General features: G+C 40.2%; 1 protein-coding gene across 1 annotated transcript in view; it reads left to right on the top strand.

Annotated features, from left to right (window-relative positions):
* Window positions 1–19,863, top strand: part of SLC22A15 (solute carrier family 22 member 15) — a 78,756-nt gene extending 58,893 nt beyond the window's left edge. The window contains exons 8-12 of the mRNA XM_036768910.1: window positions 2,528–2,613; window positions 10,532–10,652; window positions 14,712–14,784; window positions 18,534–18,722; window positions 19,041–19,863. Of these exons, the coding sequence (XP_036624805.1) occupies window positions 2,528–2,613; window positions 10,532–10,652; window positions 14,712–14,784; window positions 18,534–18,722; window positions 19,041–19,127 (556 nt within the window). The 3' untranslated portion in view covers window positions 19,128–19,863. The remainder of the gene's footprint in view (window positions 1–2,527; window positions 2,614–10,531; window positions 10,653–14,711; window positions 14,785–18,533; window positions 18,723–19,040) is intronic.
* Window positions 19,864–20,334: the final 471 nt, after the last annotated feature.

The raw sequence follows: 20,334 nt of genomic DNA, 5'->3' as shown, positions 1-20,334 counted from the left end.
TGAATGGATAGGCAAACAAGAAAAGTAAAGACAAGAAAGTTGGTAAGTGAGTTACACTGAATATGAATAGAGAGGGCAGAAGGCAGATATGAATGGAAGTGACCATGGAATTATAGGAAATATGAAGCTGTTATTAGGGATGGCTCTCTGGGAGGGGGAGGGGGGCAGGGGGAAATTTAGGCTATATAAAAATGAAAGATATTGGTAAATATGTATTTAAAAAAGAAAGGGAAAACCTGCTCTCATTTCATTAGATGGCACTTCTTCAATTTTTTGTGCATGGATGATTTTAACCATATGGATACTTTCTCCACCAACCCCGCTCTGCATTACTATCTGGTTTATTGAGTTGCTGTTACCCCCACCCCAAACTCCCTCAAAATAGTATTATTCAGTGACTAACTCCCTGTTAGTGAGCTGCCCCAACTTTGTCAGTGGTAGCCCTTGGATGACAGATCTTCAGACAATCCCTGGGCATGTACATGAAGTCTTTCTAGTTTGGGAGGACCCCCCCCCGGCATAGCCTCCCATGCTCCCCTTCCCACAAAAATGAGGCATCACATTAGGCCTTTAATAGAGGTTGGAAGTCACTATACACCATAAAACTAGTGCCAGTGGTGATGGTTGGTAGTGATATGCTTTTATTTCCCCAGTGAATATACTTTTAAGAACTCACACTGACACCTTACTTATCTGGCATCTCTGAGAAAATGAGCTCTTCCAATGAAGGCGGATATTCTTAATGACCGAAGCTTTGCCCTTTAAGAGGCAAAACTTGTTTTGTTTTGATCATTTTTATAAACTACAAACCCATCTCCACTAAAACATAGCACACACTTCCTGCCTTCTTATTTGGGACTGACTCAAATATGGCTTTAGGAGCAGCAGCTGTATTGGGCTGATGCCCTCAGGGACTGTTGAGATGTATACGCCTGTTTAGCCCTGTACTAAATGACCCCAGACTGCCTTGATATTGGGGTGGGGTACTCTGTTGTCCTTATCTCTCGTTCCTTACTGTCCAAAGTCACGTCTTGCTTGCTTCCATTGTGTGTGCCTTAAACGGCCCCTGCTTCTATATTTTTCTTTTCTCTTTTTTTTTTTTGCTGGCTCATATTTACTATGGGCTTGGAACGCAGATTACTAGGCTCATTACAATTGTGGGGAAAGTAAAGCGTCAGTAGGCTCTGACTGAGGGTTTTTACAAAGAACATGTCAGCATGAGCGTTATTATAGACGTGTTTACTCCACAGATGTCTGCGTGAGCATTATCGCAGACACATTTACCCCACAAGATCTTTTTTTCTTACGCATTCTGTATTTTTGGGAAAGCTGAAATTAAAGATAAGTAAATTGTTATAATATTTAGCCCTAAATTATGTAGATTGCTTTCATTCTTTACTGAAGGAACATAGCTAGCTGAAGAGGGGTGTGGAGTCTTCTCTGAGTCAGATGAACCCCTAACTTGGGAACGTTCCACTTGTATATGAAGAACTTGTTTCTAGGAGAAATGTTTTACATGATAACTATGACAAGAACAATAACTCGGTCTTATAGTTTTGCAAAAGTCTTTACATACATTATCTCATTTGAACCTCATAGCAACAACCCCATGAGGTAGGTAGGTATTCCTCCATATGAGGGACAAGAAGACCATGGCTTATGGGGTTCATTTCATGTTTTTAGCTTCTTTATTATTTATCTTATATCCTTAGAGTACTTCTGATTAATGCAAAGGTCCATAACTTTTTTTGTCTTATGGAACCCTTTGGCAGTCAACCCATAGATGCCTTCTCAGATCATACTTTCAAAGTAATTTTTTAAAATGATAACTTATGTATATATGTGAAATATATATGTATATATGTGCATATATATAAACATGTATATATATATTTTTCCCATCCAAGTCCACTGACTTCTGGAAATCTATCTGTGGATGCCCTGTGGGGTCCATAGATCCCAGGTTAAGAACATTTGGCTTAGCATTATTATACTGGCCCACTGTCTTACAAAGTTTTTCAAACTTTGGGCAGAATTGGCTGATCACATGATCAGTTGAGTAGACCAGTCGTGTAATAGTTCTTTCCCGACATGTTTGAGGGTCCATTCTGAAAACCTGGTGCCTGTCCAGTTGAATGGCACACCCATGGGAAAGTGGTGATTGGCAATATTGGCAGTGTGATGCCTATTGCCAAAATCAATAGCAGTTAAGACAGTGTGTGTTCCAGCAACATCTTCTGCTGGCTCATTAATGTCTTGGCATCATTTGCACCTGTCACCCAGTAAATGTCCCTTGACTTTATTCTTTTTAGGTTGAGTGCCAGTCACCTTTATTTATCATTGTACTGAATAAGAAGGGCACAGACATCTGTGTACATGTATGTGTGTGTATATAGATGATATATGTATGTGTATATGTACACCTACAGTGAAACCAGAGGAAACCAAAGAAGAGGCCAGGTAGGGAGGAACCCATGGATTTAGGAGGTAATTAATAGGAATGTCTCGTTTGTTTTGATTCCTTTAGGTTTGGTCGCAAGCGGACCTTAGCAGTTTTTCTGTGCCTTGGAGGACTGGCCTGTCTTATTGTCATGTTTCTTCCTGAAAAAAAAGGTGCATTGTTTTTATTTTTCTTGCCAGGATTTTTGTTAGCACTTTGATAATGGTGGATCTTAGCCTGGAAGAGTCTACCATATGCCACGCTTCATTTCTATGACAGCGTATTCTTTAGCAATTGTGTAGGACATAATGGACCAGATCCTTCCTGGTGAGTCAGCCGTTCTCTGAGTGAATGATGAACTTTGAGCAGTGCATTATTAATTCTTTCAGGCTATTAAGCTACCATCTGGGTGGCTAGAACATCATACTAGTGAGGCCAGGTTTGCTAATTGGATCATGATAAGGACCTGTTAGCTTCCCACAGAGAAAATCTCTGTTTTGTGGCCGTAGGATCGTACCCCTAATATGAAGCAGCCAACTCTGAGTGTATAGTATTGGTTACAAGAAGGCCTAGGCAAGATCTATCGATCAATAAGCATTTGTGGTGCAGTGGAGAGGGTGTTGGACCCGGAGTCAAGAAGACGCATTCAGAGGCCACCTTACATGTTAGCCGTGTGAGCCTGGGAAAGTCACTTAATCTCTCTGGGGCTGTTTCCTCATCTAAAAATGAATAGATTGGACCTACTGACCTCTCCAATCCTCTGATACTATTCTGTGTGCCAGACACCGTGTTAGGTGCTAGGCATCTGATTTAGAACAAAGCTGTAGCCACTATGAAAAAGCAATTTAGACGTCATTCCTGAAGTTGGTGCTTTCTTCATGGTTGAAATAACAAGGGTGATAAGAATAACTAACATCCATATAGTGTTTACTGTACTCCAGGCACTGTGTTAACTGCTCTTAACAAATATCTCGTTTTATCCTCACAACAACCCTGGGAGGTAGGTGGTATCGTTATCCTCCTTTTACAAATGAGGACACTAAGGCAAATAGAGGTTAATGAGTTACCCAGGGTCACGCAACTAGTGTCTGAGGCTGTATTTGAACTCAGGTTGTTTCTGACTCCAGGCCCAGTGTTCTGTGCACTCTGGTGCCACCTGGCTGCAAAACAAAAAACTTGAAAGGTGAAAACATTTCATTAGATACCCTTTTGGGGAAATTAATGTTGCCTTAGGTACAGTGGGATCTCTGGGTCCAAACGGTTAACTCTTGGAGGTCAGAAACCCTGAATGGTGGACTCCTTGAGGTTAGAGACCGTGTATCCTTCTTCCTTTGCTAGAGAGCTCACCAAAATTACAGTGATTCTAAGGCTTCCAAATAGCACACATTGGAAGGGATTTATCATAGTTTTGTACTTATTAAACGCTTTTTTTTTAAATTTAATCTGGTGTTTAAAAACCGTAACAGGACCAGAAGTCAACTCTAGAATTCATCTGGTCAGGTGCTTTTCACACTTCCAATTCTTTGGCAGATTTTAAAATTATTAAATGAAGGTGTAAAAGAGGCATTCCTTACCTCCTCGAGTTTTTACTTCTATTGCCAGCATCCAGAAACTGTTAGAAAAAAAGGAGAGCATGATATCAGAAGATGGCCCTGCCACTTTCCCCATTCACACTGCCCCTGACCGTCGGAGATTTAGATTAATTTGGATTAATAAAAGACCTCCCTGGACAAATGCAGAAAAAACCAGAATGCCTTGACTAGATTTGACCCCAGTCTTCCAGTATCAAGCACACAATAGGCACTTACGTATTAGTTGAATTAAATCAAATACATAACGAAAATGTCCACATAAACCTCCCAGTTGGACCCTATGTCAAGTCAACAAATATTTATTAAGCATGTCACTTGACTGTTTAAATTCTCCTGAACTTCCCAGGACCTTCCCATCCAGACCCCGCAATTTTAAGCCTCTTTGTCCCTTCTCTCCCCTTGTTCATTTATGTTCTCTTACTCTCTTATTAGCTGCTGTTTACCTTATTAAATCTTTGTGTTGAGAAATTCTTTGCCACACTGGTGTATCTTTTCTCCTGAGGTATACAATTGGACTGATTCAAACCACCTGGGCCTTCACACAATGGCCCTTTCTGAACTTATCCTTGTTATGCCCCAAAAAGCAAGATCAAGAATTAATTCAAATTCTTGCCCGCAACTCTAAACCTATAATCATCTCCCTTATAATTTTCTATTTATTTCAGGAGGTTGTCCTAACCCTTTTTTTCTTGTCACATGAAAAATGGGAAATAAACAAAAGAAATTACATCAACACTGATTATAATAATTTTATTAAAAAGTAACTGTTGTAAATCAGTTGCCACAATAAGAACAAAAGAACTCAGAATGTTCTTTATTCAGCAGGTGTTTGAATTTTTCTTTACCAAATGGAAAAAGGTGCTGACCAAAGGCAATACCTTTAGGAAATAAACTCATTTGTAAAATCTTATGAAGAAGGGTTATAGGTTATTATGAACAGCATTGTCTTGTACAACAGTGAGTAGCAGCGGAGAGTAAAACCAATTTTTTTAAATGTTGGAAAGAGATACAACTAAATAGTGTCATACGCAGAGTATATAGGAATGAAAATGTAAAATATACATATGTAGATAACATGACACAGGCTACTGGAGCATCACAGAACCTTCTCAAAAACAAAACAAAAAACTGTAACCTCTCAGAGAGTTTAACCTGACTATCCACACAGGAAAAATTAAGTGGATGAAGAATGTCTATTGCCCAGATTATGACATGTATTTGAATGAACACCATACTCATCAGGATAGCTAACTAGATCTATATCTGGGACAGATAGTACAAATGTACAATGAACTGGAGTCATAATTGACAAGGACAAAGAGTGCAAACTGGATTGCCTTCAAGAAGTTACAAAGTTCTTTACTGATTCCAAGATTCTTATGGAAATAAAGGCCCATATTTTTAATACCAACTTTCTGCCAACATTGAGGCATGATTGGAAGATGTAGAATATGGCAGTCTCTGAAAAATTTAAAAATGAATATCACATGAAGGTCAATGGAGGGGTGAATAGGGGGCATGGACAGACTAACATCTAAGGAACAAGGAAGAGGAGAAAAAGGTATCATCAGAGAAGCCTATGATAGGAAGAGAAGATGAACTGGTCATAGGGAAAGGGAAGTACAACAGCTGGACAGCAAGAACATTCCACTGATAACCTCATGAAGTGAGGAGAAAAGAAGGAAGGCCTCTGGCACATTGGGAAGACACCTTGTGGTAGACCTCAGACAGGCTCGTATGGACTGGAATGGGTGGGTCGTGATCTGCTTTGCTGGAGGGAAATGCTGAATGAAAGAGATTATAGATTCACTTGAGTATCGTCCCCTGGTTCTACATTATCCCATCCAACTATGTTTGATGATCCTGTCTAATAGATTGTTTCATTATCACACGGGTGAGCCTCGGTGAGTAGGATGGCACCAGATCAACTCCAGAGAAGTGGACACCTGGCCAATAGGTGAATATTTCCAGGGAAACAAAAAATTGTATGAGTCCCATGATAGATTATTTCTGTGTTTCAAAACTATTAATGCTAAAAGATTTATGTACTGATGGACCAGAGCTTAAAGGGTTGCCCGTACAACAGGACAACATAGACTTGGACAGTATGCATTTGTTATCAACTTGTTTTTTCCTGTGTAAATCACTAAGCAAAATTCTTTGGAGTGATTGTGAATTCCATTTAGAAATCTGTACAGTTTCTTGGGGCTTGATTTTGTCCGCACGTTGTTATTTGAACCAGGAGACTCTCACCATGTTTCTTCCATGTGTGCTCAGAACTGGATTTACCTGACCAGGTAGTTAGACATTTGGCAAACATACATCTCCCTGTTTTACGACTTGCTTCATATTAACAATCAGAATTGTCAAAGTTCCTTATTGCCTCATCTTTTAAGAAATAATATCTGATCTTAATATGTGCATGGGAGACATCTTTTTAGAGTGCCTTTAAGGCTTTATTCTCTTCTATCAAATTTCTAGTCAGTCTCTTTTTTGAAGCCTAGTTTCTCCTTGGCTGCCTCCCAGTGGTGGCAGATCCAATACCATTACCCTTTCATGGACCAGTCTGGTTCCAACATTCCTAACCTTACCATCTTTCCCTCTTAACTCACCCATCTTCAGCCACTGTAAAACATTTGCTTCTGCCTTCTCTGGCTTAAAAGTATATGAATCTTGCCTTTGAAATGAGTTTCACCCAACCTATGTCCAGTCTTAGCATTAAGAACTTTCTATTCCAAATTTTACCACCTATAGCTACCACATAAAAAAACCAAAAAACAAAAACTGGTTCCTCAGCTAGAAAATAGCTTTATCGTCATCCCGGACCTTTTTCTGCTCACTTGCTCTGCAGGGTCCTAACCTCTGGTCGTGTAAGACCTCACACCAGCATGTGAGGGGTGACCATAAGAGAATGAGACTGAATTTTCAACATTCTATTATTTGCTTGGTCATCCAAGCATTGCTACCTTCTAAGTAATTCCTCTAAGAGCTTAAATACTTAATCCAGTGATTATAACCCATTTTTGGAATTTCCTTCAGAGTCTTCAGCACGCTTTCCTTTTGAATGTTCTCACTGGTAACAAATCAACATGCTTTTTTGAGGGTGGATTTTATATGTGTGTATAAACAATCAGTAGCTAGTTGGTTGTCTAGGGAGTACAGTAAGGAATCAACTTGGGAAGGTGGTTATGGTAAAAATTGAAAACAGAAAACAGTGAACTTTATTTTAGTTCTTGGCTTATAAATGGACTCTGCTGGCAGCTCCCAAAGAGTAGTTCTGAAAGTGCAAAGCCTGCCAGAGTGACAACATAGAACAGTGCAGTAGTTTCTGGGACAGACAAGTTCTAGGTCACTATTTTATGGCCACAAGTTACACACCCAGTAAGAGCTGCTGACATCAAGGACTTCATTTGCAGATGAGAAAAGAAGCCAAGGAATTAAAAGCAGCAAGCCCATGGGTAATGTGCAAAGCACTTGTAGGCCATACATTGTCTTACCACCAAGCCCAGATTGTGGGCATAGATGGCAGAGGGAGAACCGCATTAGATAACATTCATCCAAGAATGCTGGAGATTGCCTTTCTTCTGTAAAATGAGGGGAGTAGATTTGATGGACTCTCTGAGGTCCTTCCCTGCTATGAATTTCTGTGATCATAATTCTAGGGGTCTGCTACTGGCTTCAGCTAAATGGTCCCAAATGGCACATGTGACAGACCTTTTCCAGACTTAGCTATCATTATTTGGGTCCTATTGGAGATGTTTTGATGGTATTTTTTCAGTAAGGATTCTGCTTAAGAGTCCTAAGTATGGTAGTGAGCCCTTAACATGCTGCCAAAGATGTACAGAACCTGCATGCTGGTGCCGTCTGGAAGACTTCATTGTACATCATTTCCAGAGATCGTTTCCAGAACCCAGCAGGTGAATACACCTCTCTGGGGTACCCTGCTGCCCCAACTCATTGTACTGAATCACTGGCTTTTTGGGGGGATAATGGTTAAAGTTGGTTTGTTCTCTTTTTAGCTCAGAAAAAAGAGACAGTTTAAAGCCCAACCAAATACCCTAGAGAACAAAGGCCAAACGACCTGAGTCATTGCTTGTTCAGTGAATTCCCCATAGTGGATTTTGTGGGTTGTTGTTCTTTTTCATGAGGCACATAAAGCAAGGGCTGGGATTCTTTTCCAGGTAACCTAGCAAGAGGGGAATACATGGCCCCAGTTGGCAGTGTTTGATATATCCAAGCTCGAAAGTAAATGAGGATTGATTTCAGAACTAAGCAGGGAAGGTGGCACCTGATGAGATGCTGTGATGATTCTGTGATTCCTGGAGCAGGCCTTTCTCTGTAGGTCTTGCCTTCCTCTCTAGCTAATAAATTAGGAATCAGTGGAACCGTGACTTCTTCCACTAAGATGACCGTCATCGGGCATCCATCTCGCCATCCATTCAATGAATATTGATGGTGACCATGTCCTGCAGACCAAGTATTGTGGAGGATACAGAGAAGGATGAGGGATCAGGTCCTGTCATTATTGGATCTAGTAGGATAGAAGTTCCTTGAGATCAGGGATTATTTTTGTCATTCTCTCCTCGGATCATTAATAAATAGTTGCCGAGGACCTCCACTGTGTGGTGCCTTCTATGAAAGTTCTCTATTGAAAGATCCTTAAAAACAAAAGATGTAGTCCCACCTCTCAAAGCACGGAGTCTAAGAACCAAGTTAAAAATCACGTAAGCAATTACAAAATAGAATATCAAAAGGGCAGGTTTGTTGTAGAGGAAATTGTTATATAGGAGCTTATGGGATCATAAGTATATAGAAGTTATCACAGTGGGCAGAGTTAGTTAAGAAAGGCTTTAGGAAGAAGCATTAATAAATAACTAGGGCAGTGCTCTAGTGCTGGGCCTGGAATCAGAAAGACTCGTCTTCATGAGTTCAAATCTGGCCTCAGATGCTTACTAGCTGTGTGACCCCGGGCCAGTCACTTAACCTTGTTTGCCTCAGTTTCCTCATCTGTCAAATGAGCTAGAGAAGGAAATGGCAAACCGCTCCAGTATCTTTGCCAAGAAAACCCCAGATGGGGTCACAAAGAGTCAGATATGACTGAGCAATAACAGCATTTACATAACACCCACAGTATTCCAAATGTTATGCTAAGTTATGGGGTCCAAGATAGAAAAAATAACATAGTCTCTACTCCAAAGGAGTTCGCATTTGACTATAGAGAGACAATTTATATAGGAAGCCTTAGCTGCAGGGAAAATGGAAAGGTCCATTGGTCCTTAAGATACCAAGACAAGGCAGATGGTAATGCATCTTCTTAAGTGGCATTTCCCCTGATAAAACTCTGTTTCTGGCTTTGAATTATCGGATGATGCCTAGGACTTTGGCATTGAAAACTTCCTTTTCAGGGTCTTCAGGAGTGGTGGCTACTGAAGGCAATAAAATAGGCCCTCTTGGGAGGTAGTGAGTCTGCCACACCCTCCCCCAATTGGAGGTCTTCCTATGAAGCAAAAGTTGCATGATCACTGGGTGGGGATGTTGTAGGGGAGATTTTTCTTGGGCAGGTAGAGGTTGTACTAGTCAGTCCCTGAGGCACTGGGCCTGGAGTCAGGAAGAACTGTGTTCGAATCCTGCCTTAGACACTATCTTCATGACCCTGGGCGAGTCACTTAATCTCTGTCTGCCTCAGTTTCCTCAATTGTAAAATGGAGTTACCTACCTCCCAAGATTGTTGTGAAGATCAAATTTGTTAAAAGCTCTCAGCACAGGCCTTGGCACCTACTAAGTGCTCTGTAAATGATAGCTCTTATGATTATTAACACCTCCTCCTGAAGCCTTACGGGCACCATATAGGTGAGTAGGTGGCATAGTGGATAAAACACTGGACCTGGAGTCAGGAAGATTTGAGTTCAAATTTGGCCTCAGACACTGGGCAAGTCACTTCACCCTGTTTGCCTCAGTTTCCTCATCTGTAAAATGAGCTGGAGAAGGAAATGGCAAAGCATTCCAGCACCTTTGCCAAGAAAACCCCAAATGGGGTCATGGAAGAGTCGGACACCACTGAAACGACAGAATAAGGCACCATATAGTGCTATATAGGTCCAACTGTGAGACTGTAATTCTTATCATTCTTAAGTATACAACAAGCTATAAAGGAAGTACAGGTTAGCTCTTTGTCAAGTCAAATACATTTGGCCTTCACTAGCTTAACCGACTACGTATATGGAGGTTGCAGGTGCCTATTGGTCAGAAGGAACTGGAGGCTGGGCACATTTGGTAACTGTCATGCTCTGGGTAAGCTGTGATACACATGACTAGAAGCCAGGCAAATGACCTTCTTTTGATTTCTGAGCCTTCTCCCTAAATTAGAGACTGCAGCCATCCTGCCCTCTGGGATTGCCTGTAAAGCCTCCCATTCTTTTCCTAAATAACTATGTAGCTTAAAAAGGATTTTTCATCTCTCCTAATGATCTCCTCCATTGGGTTGCCTTTTCTTTTCCAGACACAGGAGTTTTTGCAGTGGTGAATAGCCATTCTTTGTCTTTACTAGGGAAACTGACCATCAGTGCTGCTTTTAACATTGTTTACATCTATACATCAGAACTTTATCCAACAGTCATCAGGTAAGTAACCGTCAAAGAGCCCTCAGTCTGTGTTTGTTCTAAAGTCTTCTTTCAAGATCCTTAGGCTTCAGGCAAATAACTACCTGTCTTATAGCTCACACTCCAGCATTTTTAAACCTGTAAAACTGGCTTGAAAAGGTTGTCACTGAGGTGGGGGAAACGGTTTTTGGTTGGATCCTGTGGATATGTTGTGGACTAAGTGTCCTGATGTCAATGGGGAAAAAGGAATTATTTTTTGCTTTGTATTATCTGGCTTTACCTATTAGATTCAGTTCAAGAAGCTTTACTCAGCACCTACTGTGCACAAAATACGTAGTATTAGGTTCTAGGAATACAGTGGTGAAAAACAAACAATCCCTGCCTTCAGGGGTCTTATGTTCTATCAGGGCAGAAAAAAAACATACACATGTAAGTATGTGCAAAATGCATTGAAAGTGGGGCAGCCAGGTGGCACAGTGAGTAGAGCACCAGCCCTGGAATCAGGAGGACCTGAGTTCAAATCCAGCCTCATGCACTTGACACACTTACTAGCTGTGTGACCTTGGGAAAGTCGCTTAACCCCAATTGCCTTGCTCTCCCCTCTCCAAAAAATGTATTGCAAGTAATGTGAGTTTGTTGGTGGGAGTAGCACCAGCAACCGGGGGGTTCAAAAGAGGCTTCATGCAGGAAATGATTTTTGAGCTAAGCCTTGAGGAGAGCCAAGGTTTGGAAGAGGCAGAGATGAGCAGGGAGTGCATTCTAAGCATAATTATGTCTTCCTCTGGCTTCTCTATGTCTTTCTTAAAGTCCGGAGCTCTAATCTGGACTCGGTATCAAAATGAGGTTCTAACCAGCACCAGAAGAAGAAGAAGAGAAGTCAACTAGGTGGTTCAGTGGATAGAGCACATGTCTGGAGTCAAGAAGATCTGAGTTCAAATCTAGCCTCATATACTTAATTGGCCATGTGACCCTGGGCAAGTCACTTAACCTCTGTTTACTTAAATTTTCTTATCTGTAAAATGAGGATTATAACAACACCTGCCTCCCAGGGATTTTGGAAAGATAAAATGAAATGATATTTGTAAAAAGTGTTTAGCCCAGTGCCTGGCACATAGTAGGTGCTAAGATAAATGTTTGCTATTATTAATCTCTTCAGTAGCTACCAATTTTAATAACCCCAAATATGTTATTCACATTCTAAAAAATCATTAGTGTTACGTATTCACTTTGTAGTCCACAATGACTCACAGTTCTTTTCAACTCATGGAAGCTTATGTCTAAGCTGCCACTGGGCTGCTCTAGGTGGTGTGGTGGGCAGAGTGCCAGGCCTGGAGTCAGGAAGACTTCTCTTTCTGAATTCAAATCTGTCTTCAGACTCTTACTAGCTGTGTGACCCTGGGCAAGTCACTTAACCTTGTTTGCCTCAGTTTCCTCATTGGTGAAATGAGCTAGAGAAGGACATGGAAAACCACTCCAGTATCTTAGCCAAGAAAACCCCAAAGGAAGTCTTGAAGCATCGAACACGACCAAACAACAGCAACAAGCTGCCACTGAATTCTTGATTTTTTTTAATCAAGTCTATTATTCTAGTCAGTGAAGGCAAACAGACTGGTCTGCACTCTTCATGGTTAGCCTCTTAAAACTGTATTGTCTGTTCCAGTTACAAATGACACATTACCTTACCTCTCTCAGTTTTCAGGCATCTCTTTTGTCCCTTCATGTGGTCTGATAAGTAATACCAGATACTTCGACCTTCCACAAAAGCCCCTGCTGGAATGATGTTGCCTCTGAAGTCCTAATAAGAGAAACAGCATGACGGAGGGGAAATAGAACTGGACCAGAAGTTAGGAGATCTCCAAGCTCAAGCTCTACTTTTAACCTTCCCTTGTTGTGTGACTATGGGCAAATTATTGAATCCATTCCATGCTTCAGCTTTCTCATTTTTAAAATAAAGATAATAATATTCATGTTACCTATCTCACCGAAGATGTGGAGATCAGATGAGTAAAAGTACATAAATTGCTTTGCCAACCTTACAGGCCTGCTATTATCATCATTTTGGAAAATCTTGGGTATATGCTCAGTGACCCTGTGTCAGTGTTCGATGACTTTATTAGCTCATATATGGTTCTTGGATTTTTTTTTTTGAGTTTGAAAAGATCATAGGAAAAAATGCTCTAAATCACTTTTGATTAGAAGAATTCAAATTTCAACAACTCTGAGGTACCACCTCACACCTACCAGATTGGCTAACATGACAGAAAAAGATAATGACAAATGTTGGAGGAGGTACGGGAAAATTGGGACACTAATGTACCCTTGGTAGAGTTGTAAACTGATCCAACCATTCTGGAAAGTAATTTGGAACTATGCCCAAGGGGCTATAAAACTGTGCATACACTTTGACCCAGCAATATCACTGCTAGGTGTATATCCCAAAGAGATTAAAGAAAAAGGAAAAGGACATATCTGTGCAAAAATATTTGTAGCAGCGTTTTTGTGAATTTTTGAATTTTTTCTTTTTGAAATTGAGACAATTGGGGAATGGCTGAAAAAGTTACGGTATATGATTGTGCTGTAAGAAATGGTGAGCAGGATGCTTTTCAGAAAAACCTGGGATTTCATTCTGAGTTCAAATCCGTCCTCAGACTCTCCCTAGCTGTGTGACCATGGGCAAGTCCCTTAACCCTGTTTACCTCAGTTTCCTCGTCTGTAAAATGAGCTAGAGAAGAAAATGGCAAACCACTACAGTATCTTAGCCAAGAAAACCCCAAATGGGGTCATGAAGAGTCGAACACAGCTAAAAACAACCAAACGACAGGAACAAGCTGCCCCTGAATTCCCCAGATGCAAAGCGAAGTGAACAGAACTGAGATCATTATACACAGTAACAGCAATTTTGTAAGAGGATCAGCTATGAATGGCTTAACTGTTCTCAGCAACATAATGGTACAAGATAATCCAGAAGTACTTATGATGCGATCTACCTCCAGAGAAAGAACTGATAGAGTCTAGATGCAGATCAAAGTATACTTTTTTATTTTATTTTTCTTAGTTTTTTATGTTGTGTTTTGGTCTGTATTTTCTTTTGCAAATGGCTAATATAAAAATATGTTTTATATAACTGCACATGTATAATCTACATCCAATTGTTTGCCTTCTCAAGGAAGGGGGAGAGGAGGAAGGGAAAGAATCTGGAACTCAAAATTCAAAAAGAAAACCAATGTTAAAAATGGTTTTACATGTAATTTAGAAAATAACGTTCTTTTTAAAAAAAAAGAATATAGAGATAACCTTATCTAATTTCCTTTTTTCGTACTATTTTGCAGATGAAGAAACTGAGGCCTAGAGGATTTATTTGAATGACTTAGCAAAGTCATACAGATAGTCATAGAGTAGGGATTCAAGTGTAATTCTTTGGATTGTAGATCTGTTGCTCTTTTCTCAGAGGTTTTCACAGATAACTCTCCCTTCCAAGGCAGTCCATTACATTGAAAGACTGCTCTAGTTTTTAGGATTTCTGAGAGAAAGCTGCTGATGGAGAGTATCCTTCAGTACATGGTGAAACAACATAGCAAGTGAAAGTAGCATTAGGATTAGTTATAATGAAAATGAGTTCTTGGCCTCCCTTTGGTAGGGAGGTACTGGGGCAGCATTTGGAGAGCTCTGAGATAGCAAGAATACACTTGTAATGTGGTTTCTTTGTCTAGACCAAGAGAAATTATGCACAGATCGTGGTTTTCCAGCTGGTTTACTTCATCTTGGTGGTTTTTCTTTGTTCCTTGAATCACTGAAAGCCATGCCATCTTCCAGTTCACCTTTGTAAAATTCTGTTCAGGACTTTTATCTACCAGTTTTTCTTATTCCTTTATGCTTCTTGACCATGATAAATATTTCCAAGACATTATAGATGATAGTAGCAATAAAGTTGCAGGATTTCTGAACACCACAGTTAACGTAATTTCTAAGGGATTTTGTCTTTGTTTTAGATGATTCTGTGTACTTGTTGTATTGCTTTAAAAAACAAACTTTCTAAACATTTCCTTGGAAGTTCCATTGATCCTTCGTCTTTCATTTCAGGAATGTTGGACTAGGTATGTGCTCGATGTTTTCCCGAGTTGGCGGGATTATCGCTCCCTTCATTCCCTCACTGGTTGGTTTGTACCTTTTGGCTTTCTCTTTCCAGAATTTATTTTTGCTTTGGAAGTAGTTTTCTTTGTGCCTTGAGCCTGAAGAAGTAATTAAGAGATACTCTTAATAAATCTACATAAATGAGCTATCATGTGTCCCCCAGGCCTGTTTTGTTTTTCCTTTTGAGTATTGATTGTGTATTTGTTTTAAATCTCAGTTCTAGTTTTGTGACAGGGACTAGTGAGCTCTGTGCTAAGGAAACTATCAGTCCCTCTCCTCAAGGGTTGCATCTTTGTTTTGTTACGTGGCACCCAAAAGGACCCCCGTTTCCTGCCAGCCTTCCATCTTCAGAGGGGAGGAGGAACAATATTCTTGAAAAGTGCACTTGATTTAGAGCCAGAGGCCCTTGGTTCAAATCCTGACTCTGTCGTTTACTACCTTATGACCTTGAAAAATTCACTTCACTTTTCTAGACCTCAAAAAAGAGGGGGTTGACCTAGGTGATCTCCAAGACCCTCCCCAGCTCTATAGCCCCTGATCTAAAGAGAATATTAGTGGATCAATGAAGAAAAAAACAATTCAAACATATGTGTCCTGCCAGTGATGGCTTGGTAGTATTTTCATTAAATCATAGACATTCTTCCCTTAGGCTGCCATTTTATGTTTATTTCTGGATTTACCATTGAGACCACATCTACTTGGGGCCAATCACTTCCTCCTGTGACCCCCACATTACCTGTTTGACACTATTGTTTGCTTAGCTATAGTAAATTGTTAGCAAATATCTTCAGCTCCCTGGATAAACTATGTTCAGGGGGCATCTAGGTGGTGCAGTGAGTAGAGCACCAGCCCTGGAGTCAGGAGGACCTGAGTTCAAATCCGGCTTCAGACACTTGACACGCTTACTAGCTGTGTGACCTTGGGCAAGTCACTTAACCCCAATTGCCCCACCTTCCCCCTTCCAAAAAAAAAACCAAGTAAACCATGTTTAGTTCACCTGGCTTTTCTGTGAAATTGATAAATATGTTAGAAAATAAGGAGTTTTATCCTATGTGACCAGCATTGCTTTAATAATGATGTACTCTTCCTGACTTTTACTCACCCTAGCCTCCTTATTCCTGTATCTATTATCTCTGTAAGGATGAGGAGCCTTCTATTATAGAGAATAAAAGATCTAAGTTGAGAGTCAGGAAACCCAGATTCCATCCCATTCCACCACTCACTAGCCGCATGACATCGAGCAATTCTCTGGGTCTCATTTCTAAAAAGTGGAGATTGGATGTAGAACTTTCTTTTCCAGTTCCAAATCTTGTCTTATTATAGCCTGAGTTTGATAGGGAAACATCCTTGGGGACTTGGCTGAAATAGATCAAAAAGCTATTCCTGCTCTTGTGGACCCATGTGCCAATTCAGCTTGGGCAAGCAGAAGTGAGTTCACAGCATTGCTGTTATGTCTCCAAATTTCTAAATCATAATAAGGAAGTTAGACCAGAACTTGCAGATCTCTCTCAACTCTAAAATGCCAGTGACTTCATATCAGAGCCTGTTTTCTTCTTACCCACCTGTGGTTTTTTTCTAACCAAGGGATTTATGGCAGGAAGTCGAGTCACTTTCCCTCAGTGTTTTTCCTCATGGTACTAACTGAGTTCTGGTTGATTATTTGCATCCTATGAATCCAGCTAATTCTAAAACAACCTCTTTGAACCACTCCCTTGTTTGGACATGTCAATAAAATGGTACAGAACCTTTTTGGTTATTAAAGTTTTATTATGTCATCTTTCCCTGAGTACATATAATCTATGATTTAGAGCTGGAAAGAATCTTAAAGGGCAGTGAGTCTAAATTTCCTCATTTTACAAATGAGAAACTGAGGCCAAAGAAATGTTCAGTATCACACAACTAGTAAGTATTGGAGGCATAATTTAAACCTAGGTCTTCCAGGCTCCAAGCACCATGCTGTCTCTCCAAGAGGTAACCCAAACCTGAGGGAGCCCTCTAACACAAGAGGCTCTGTTCACCCTGAGTATAGGCCAGACCTGATTCCAAAAAGAGCAATCAGCTTTCTCTTTCTCTCTCTAGATTTCTGTTGCTAACCCAAAGTAAAACTCCAGTGAAAATCTTTATAACAGAACTTTGATATGTCTCAGGTCAAGGGTCTCCTCTACAGGGATTCATAGCGTCTCTTTTAGAAAGTGTACTCAGTGTGCAACATGGACCCAAGGGATAAGGCGGCTGTTTATTTCTTCTGCCACAAAAAAAAAAATGCTTGAAAAATAATGACTCAAAAGGGTCATTAACAAATACAGAAAAACATAAAACAAGAACTCATCTCATTCATCATATTCTTTTCCTTTATGGATTTCTCCGTTTTGTCCCTCCCTATAAAGGAATCATATCTAATTCAATTTGTTTCAGAAAGGCATTTATTTATGTGCCTTATTGGGGGTGGGGGAACACCTCATGTGCAGAAATAAATAAATATATACAAAATTAACATAAAACACCACATCCTGTCCATTAGGCTGGACTGGACACTAGCTGCCTATTGATTAATGACATCTTTCTCTTTGGATGGATATCCTAGAATATTTTAATATCTATCCATGTATTTCTATTCAATCCTTTTGATTTTAGGAGAAAGAAAATACTTGTAACATCTTTCTCTTGATCCAGCCAAATAAGGTTCACACCAATCTTGTGGCACAAGGCACTTAGAGTGTATATATATATATATATATATATATATATATATATATATATATATATGTGGAGGTGTGTGTGCTGGGTTGGGGTGGAGGGAGGTTTTGGGGGTTTATTTGTTTTTTAGGAGAGAGTAATCCTTCAAATTGGAAAATATCAGGAAAAGTCATCAAAATGGATGTCCTGGTTAACAATGGTTAGATTTTTGAGGTCAGGCTTAGATTTAACACAGGAAGACAGAACCAAAAAAGTCTTAAAGCACTGTGTAAGGAAGGTTTAGTCTGTTTACCAGAAATGCCCATCAGAGATTCAGCTTCTAATAGTTTTTGACCTTTGAACCATTTCTTTTTTTTGAGGGGGGGGTGATTTTTTTTCCCTAGAGAATTGTTTAAGACCTGAAATACCCACTTGCAGCCCCTGTCTAATTCAAGTTGCTTCCAGTTCCTTATTATTAGCCTCATCCATTTCCTAATATCACACTTTACTTCCTGTGTCCTACCTCTGCTGGGTGCTGAGATGACATTCTGCCTAGCCAGTGTGGTACTGTCCAGGGCTGAGTGTTGGGGGCGGGGCTGTGGCAGGATGTGGTTAAGGTGAATCCTTAGGTGGAGTCCATTGCCTTATCCCAGAAGCCAGAAGTTAATAATTACTCAAGTACCTACCTTCTACCCAACACAATTGAGTAGCAAATACTTGTAAGGGCTTCCTGCTACTGAGATCAGGACTAGATTCCCGCAATGGTAACCAAAGTGACAGGAAGAGACTTAGGCACCCATCCCTACCACAGACTCAGAACTTCCCAAACTACCCAAGTGTGTCAGAACTGTACTGAGGAACTTCCTACTTCTCACCGATTGCACTCACATCATCTTTCTGATGAAATAATACCTCTGGACGCCTGAGGAAGACTCACATAATTTACCCATAAAGGATGCTTCCCATAAGGGCCAAAAGGGTCCCACGAGCTTTGTCATGGTGGGGAGGAATGAAATAAATGGTAATTAGTGTTAGAACTCAGTAATAGCTTAGAAAGGAAATTTACACTGGGATTCTCCTCCTTTCTTGTTACAGAAATATGTGCAGTGGTCTTTACCTTTCATCGTATTTGGTGTGGCTGGTTTGTCTTCTGGACTTCTCAGTTTGTTGTTACCAGAAACCCTAAATAGACCTTTGCTAGAAACACTGTCTGATCTCCAGGTGTATTCATACCAGAGGCTGGGGGATGAAGCATTATCTTTGCAAGTACTGGATCATGAACAGGTATATTAATATTTTTCTTAATAATTCAGTCCACCTCTTCAATGCAATTGTAGACTTTGAAAAAGAAGGATTCTACAACCCTATTATGTATAACTAAGATAGATTGTCTAGAAATACTATTCAGGCCCTCATCGCTACAGATTTTCAGGGAAATAAAGATGACAGATGATCTCTTAGCTTTCTCAAGGCCAATTCCTGGGATAGTGAATGAAGATACCATTAAACATATTGTTTGTTGGATGGCTTGGATATTAATTTTCATTTTCAAAACTCCATCCCATTACTTTGCTATTCTCATCTCTTTTTTTCCTGTTGTAGTCTGAAGACAAGGAGAGCCCATTTGAAAGTGAAAGTAATGAAGATGAGTTCTATGATGCTGATGAAGAGACTCAGATGATCAAATGAGATGTGAAGTCCTCTCCACAGTCCTCCAATCATCTTTCACGCCTCTGGCTTCAGGCAGATTCTCCCATGAACCTGGAAAGCAGCAGTCAGTGGCCATGGAATGAAGGTAGACAGGGCTCCTTTTGACAGGAAGAGAATATGAGAGACATTCCCACAGCAGAGAAGATTCGAGTATTCCCTTTGGAGGAGCCTCTGAAACTTTTCTTGGACTTGAGATTAGCTCAGAACTGTGACCACCACTCTACTTCCTCCCCCCACCCCCTCCTGGTTAAAGAGCCTTGATCTGCATTCCTAAAAGACAGAGGACATTTCTGGAAGTTGAGTCTAGGGGTGCCTTGAAGTAGATTTTGTTTGTAGCCTGAATACACCCTAAAGGCAAAAGTATGAATTAGTCTAAACATTTTGATGGGCTAACGGGTACATCCTTATTGTAATTTAATAACGAGCAGTATTTAAAGTTCATTCTTGCTACCACTTCCTTGTGAGGCAGATAAGTGTTTCTGTTTCCATTGGATGTCAGAAACAAAGTGCCAGGAGAGTAAATGATTTGCCTGAAGGCTCATAATTTTTTATCAGAAAAGCTCAAATTTTGAACTTCCAACTGAGTTCCAAACCTGTAGATCAGGGGTTCTTAATTTGGGGTCCATGGACCCCCAAGGTGTTCTTGGATAGATTTCAGGGGATCTGTGATCCTAGATGGCAAACAAATTGAATCTTTATTTTCACTAACCCCTAAATGAAATTTAGCTTTTCCTTCCATTATGAAAAGAAAACATGATTCTGAGAAAAGGGTTCATAGGCTTCACCAGACAGCCAAAGGGGTCCATGACCCAAAAAAGGTTAAGGATAGATTTACCTTAGCTAAGTGTGCCTTTAATCTGAGAGATATGAGTTTAATAAAAATTAACCCACAAGAAGAAGATTTCTGAAGTTTTAGAGGTTTGGCTCTCTCTGATGATGGAATTGTGCAGCTTTTTTTCATATTTTTTCTATATTACCTTAGACAAGTCATTTGACATTTCTGGGCCTCAGTTTCTTAATTTGTCAAATGAGAAGGTTGGACCTGTAGAGCAGTGTCAAACTCAAATTGGAAGGAGGACCACTAAATCATACATAAAGATCCCTGGAGGACCACATATTGACTTAGAAAACCACATATTAACATTACCTATGTAATGCAGCTAGGTGGCACACTGGGCAGCACACT

This window comes from Trichosurus vulpecula, chromosome 7 (genome assembly GCF_011100635.1).
Source record: "Trichosurus vulpecula isolate mTriVul1 chromosome 7, mTriVul1.pri, whole genome shotgun sequence".
Classification (NCBI taxonomy): Eukaryota; Metazoa; Chordata; class Mammalia; order Diprotodontia; family Phalangeridae; genus Trichosurus; species Trichosurus vulpecula.
The sequence above is the reverse complement of the archived record's forward strand: the minus strand, read 5'-3'. Positions and strand labels throughout refer to the sequence as shown.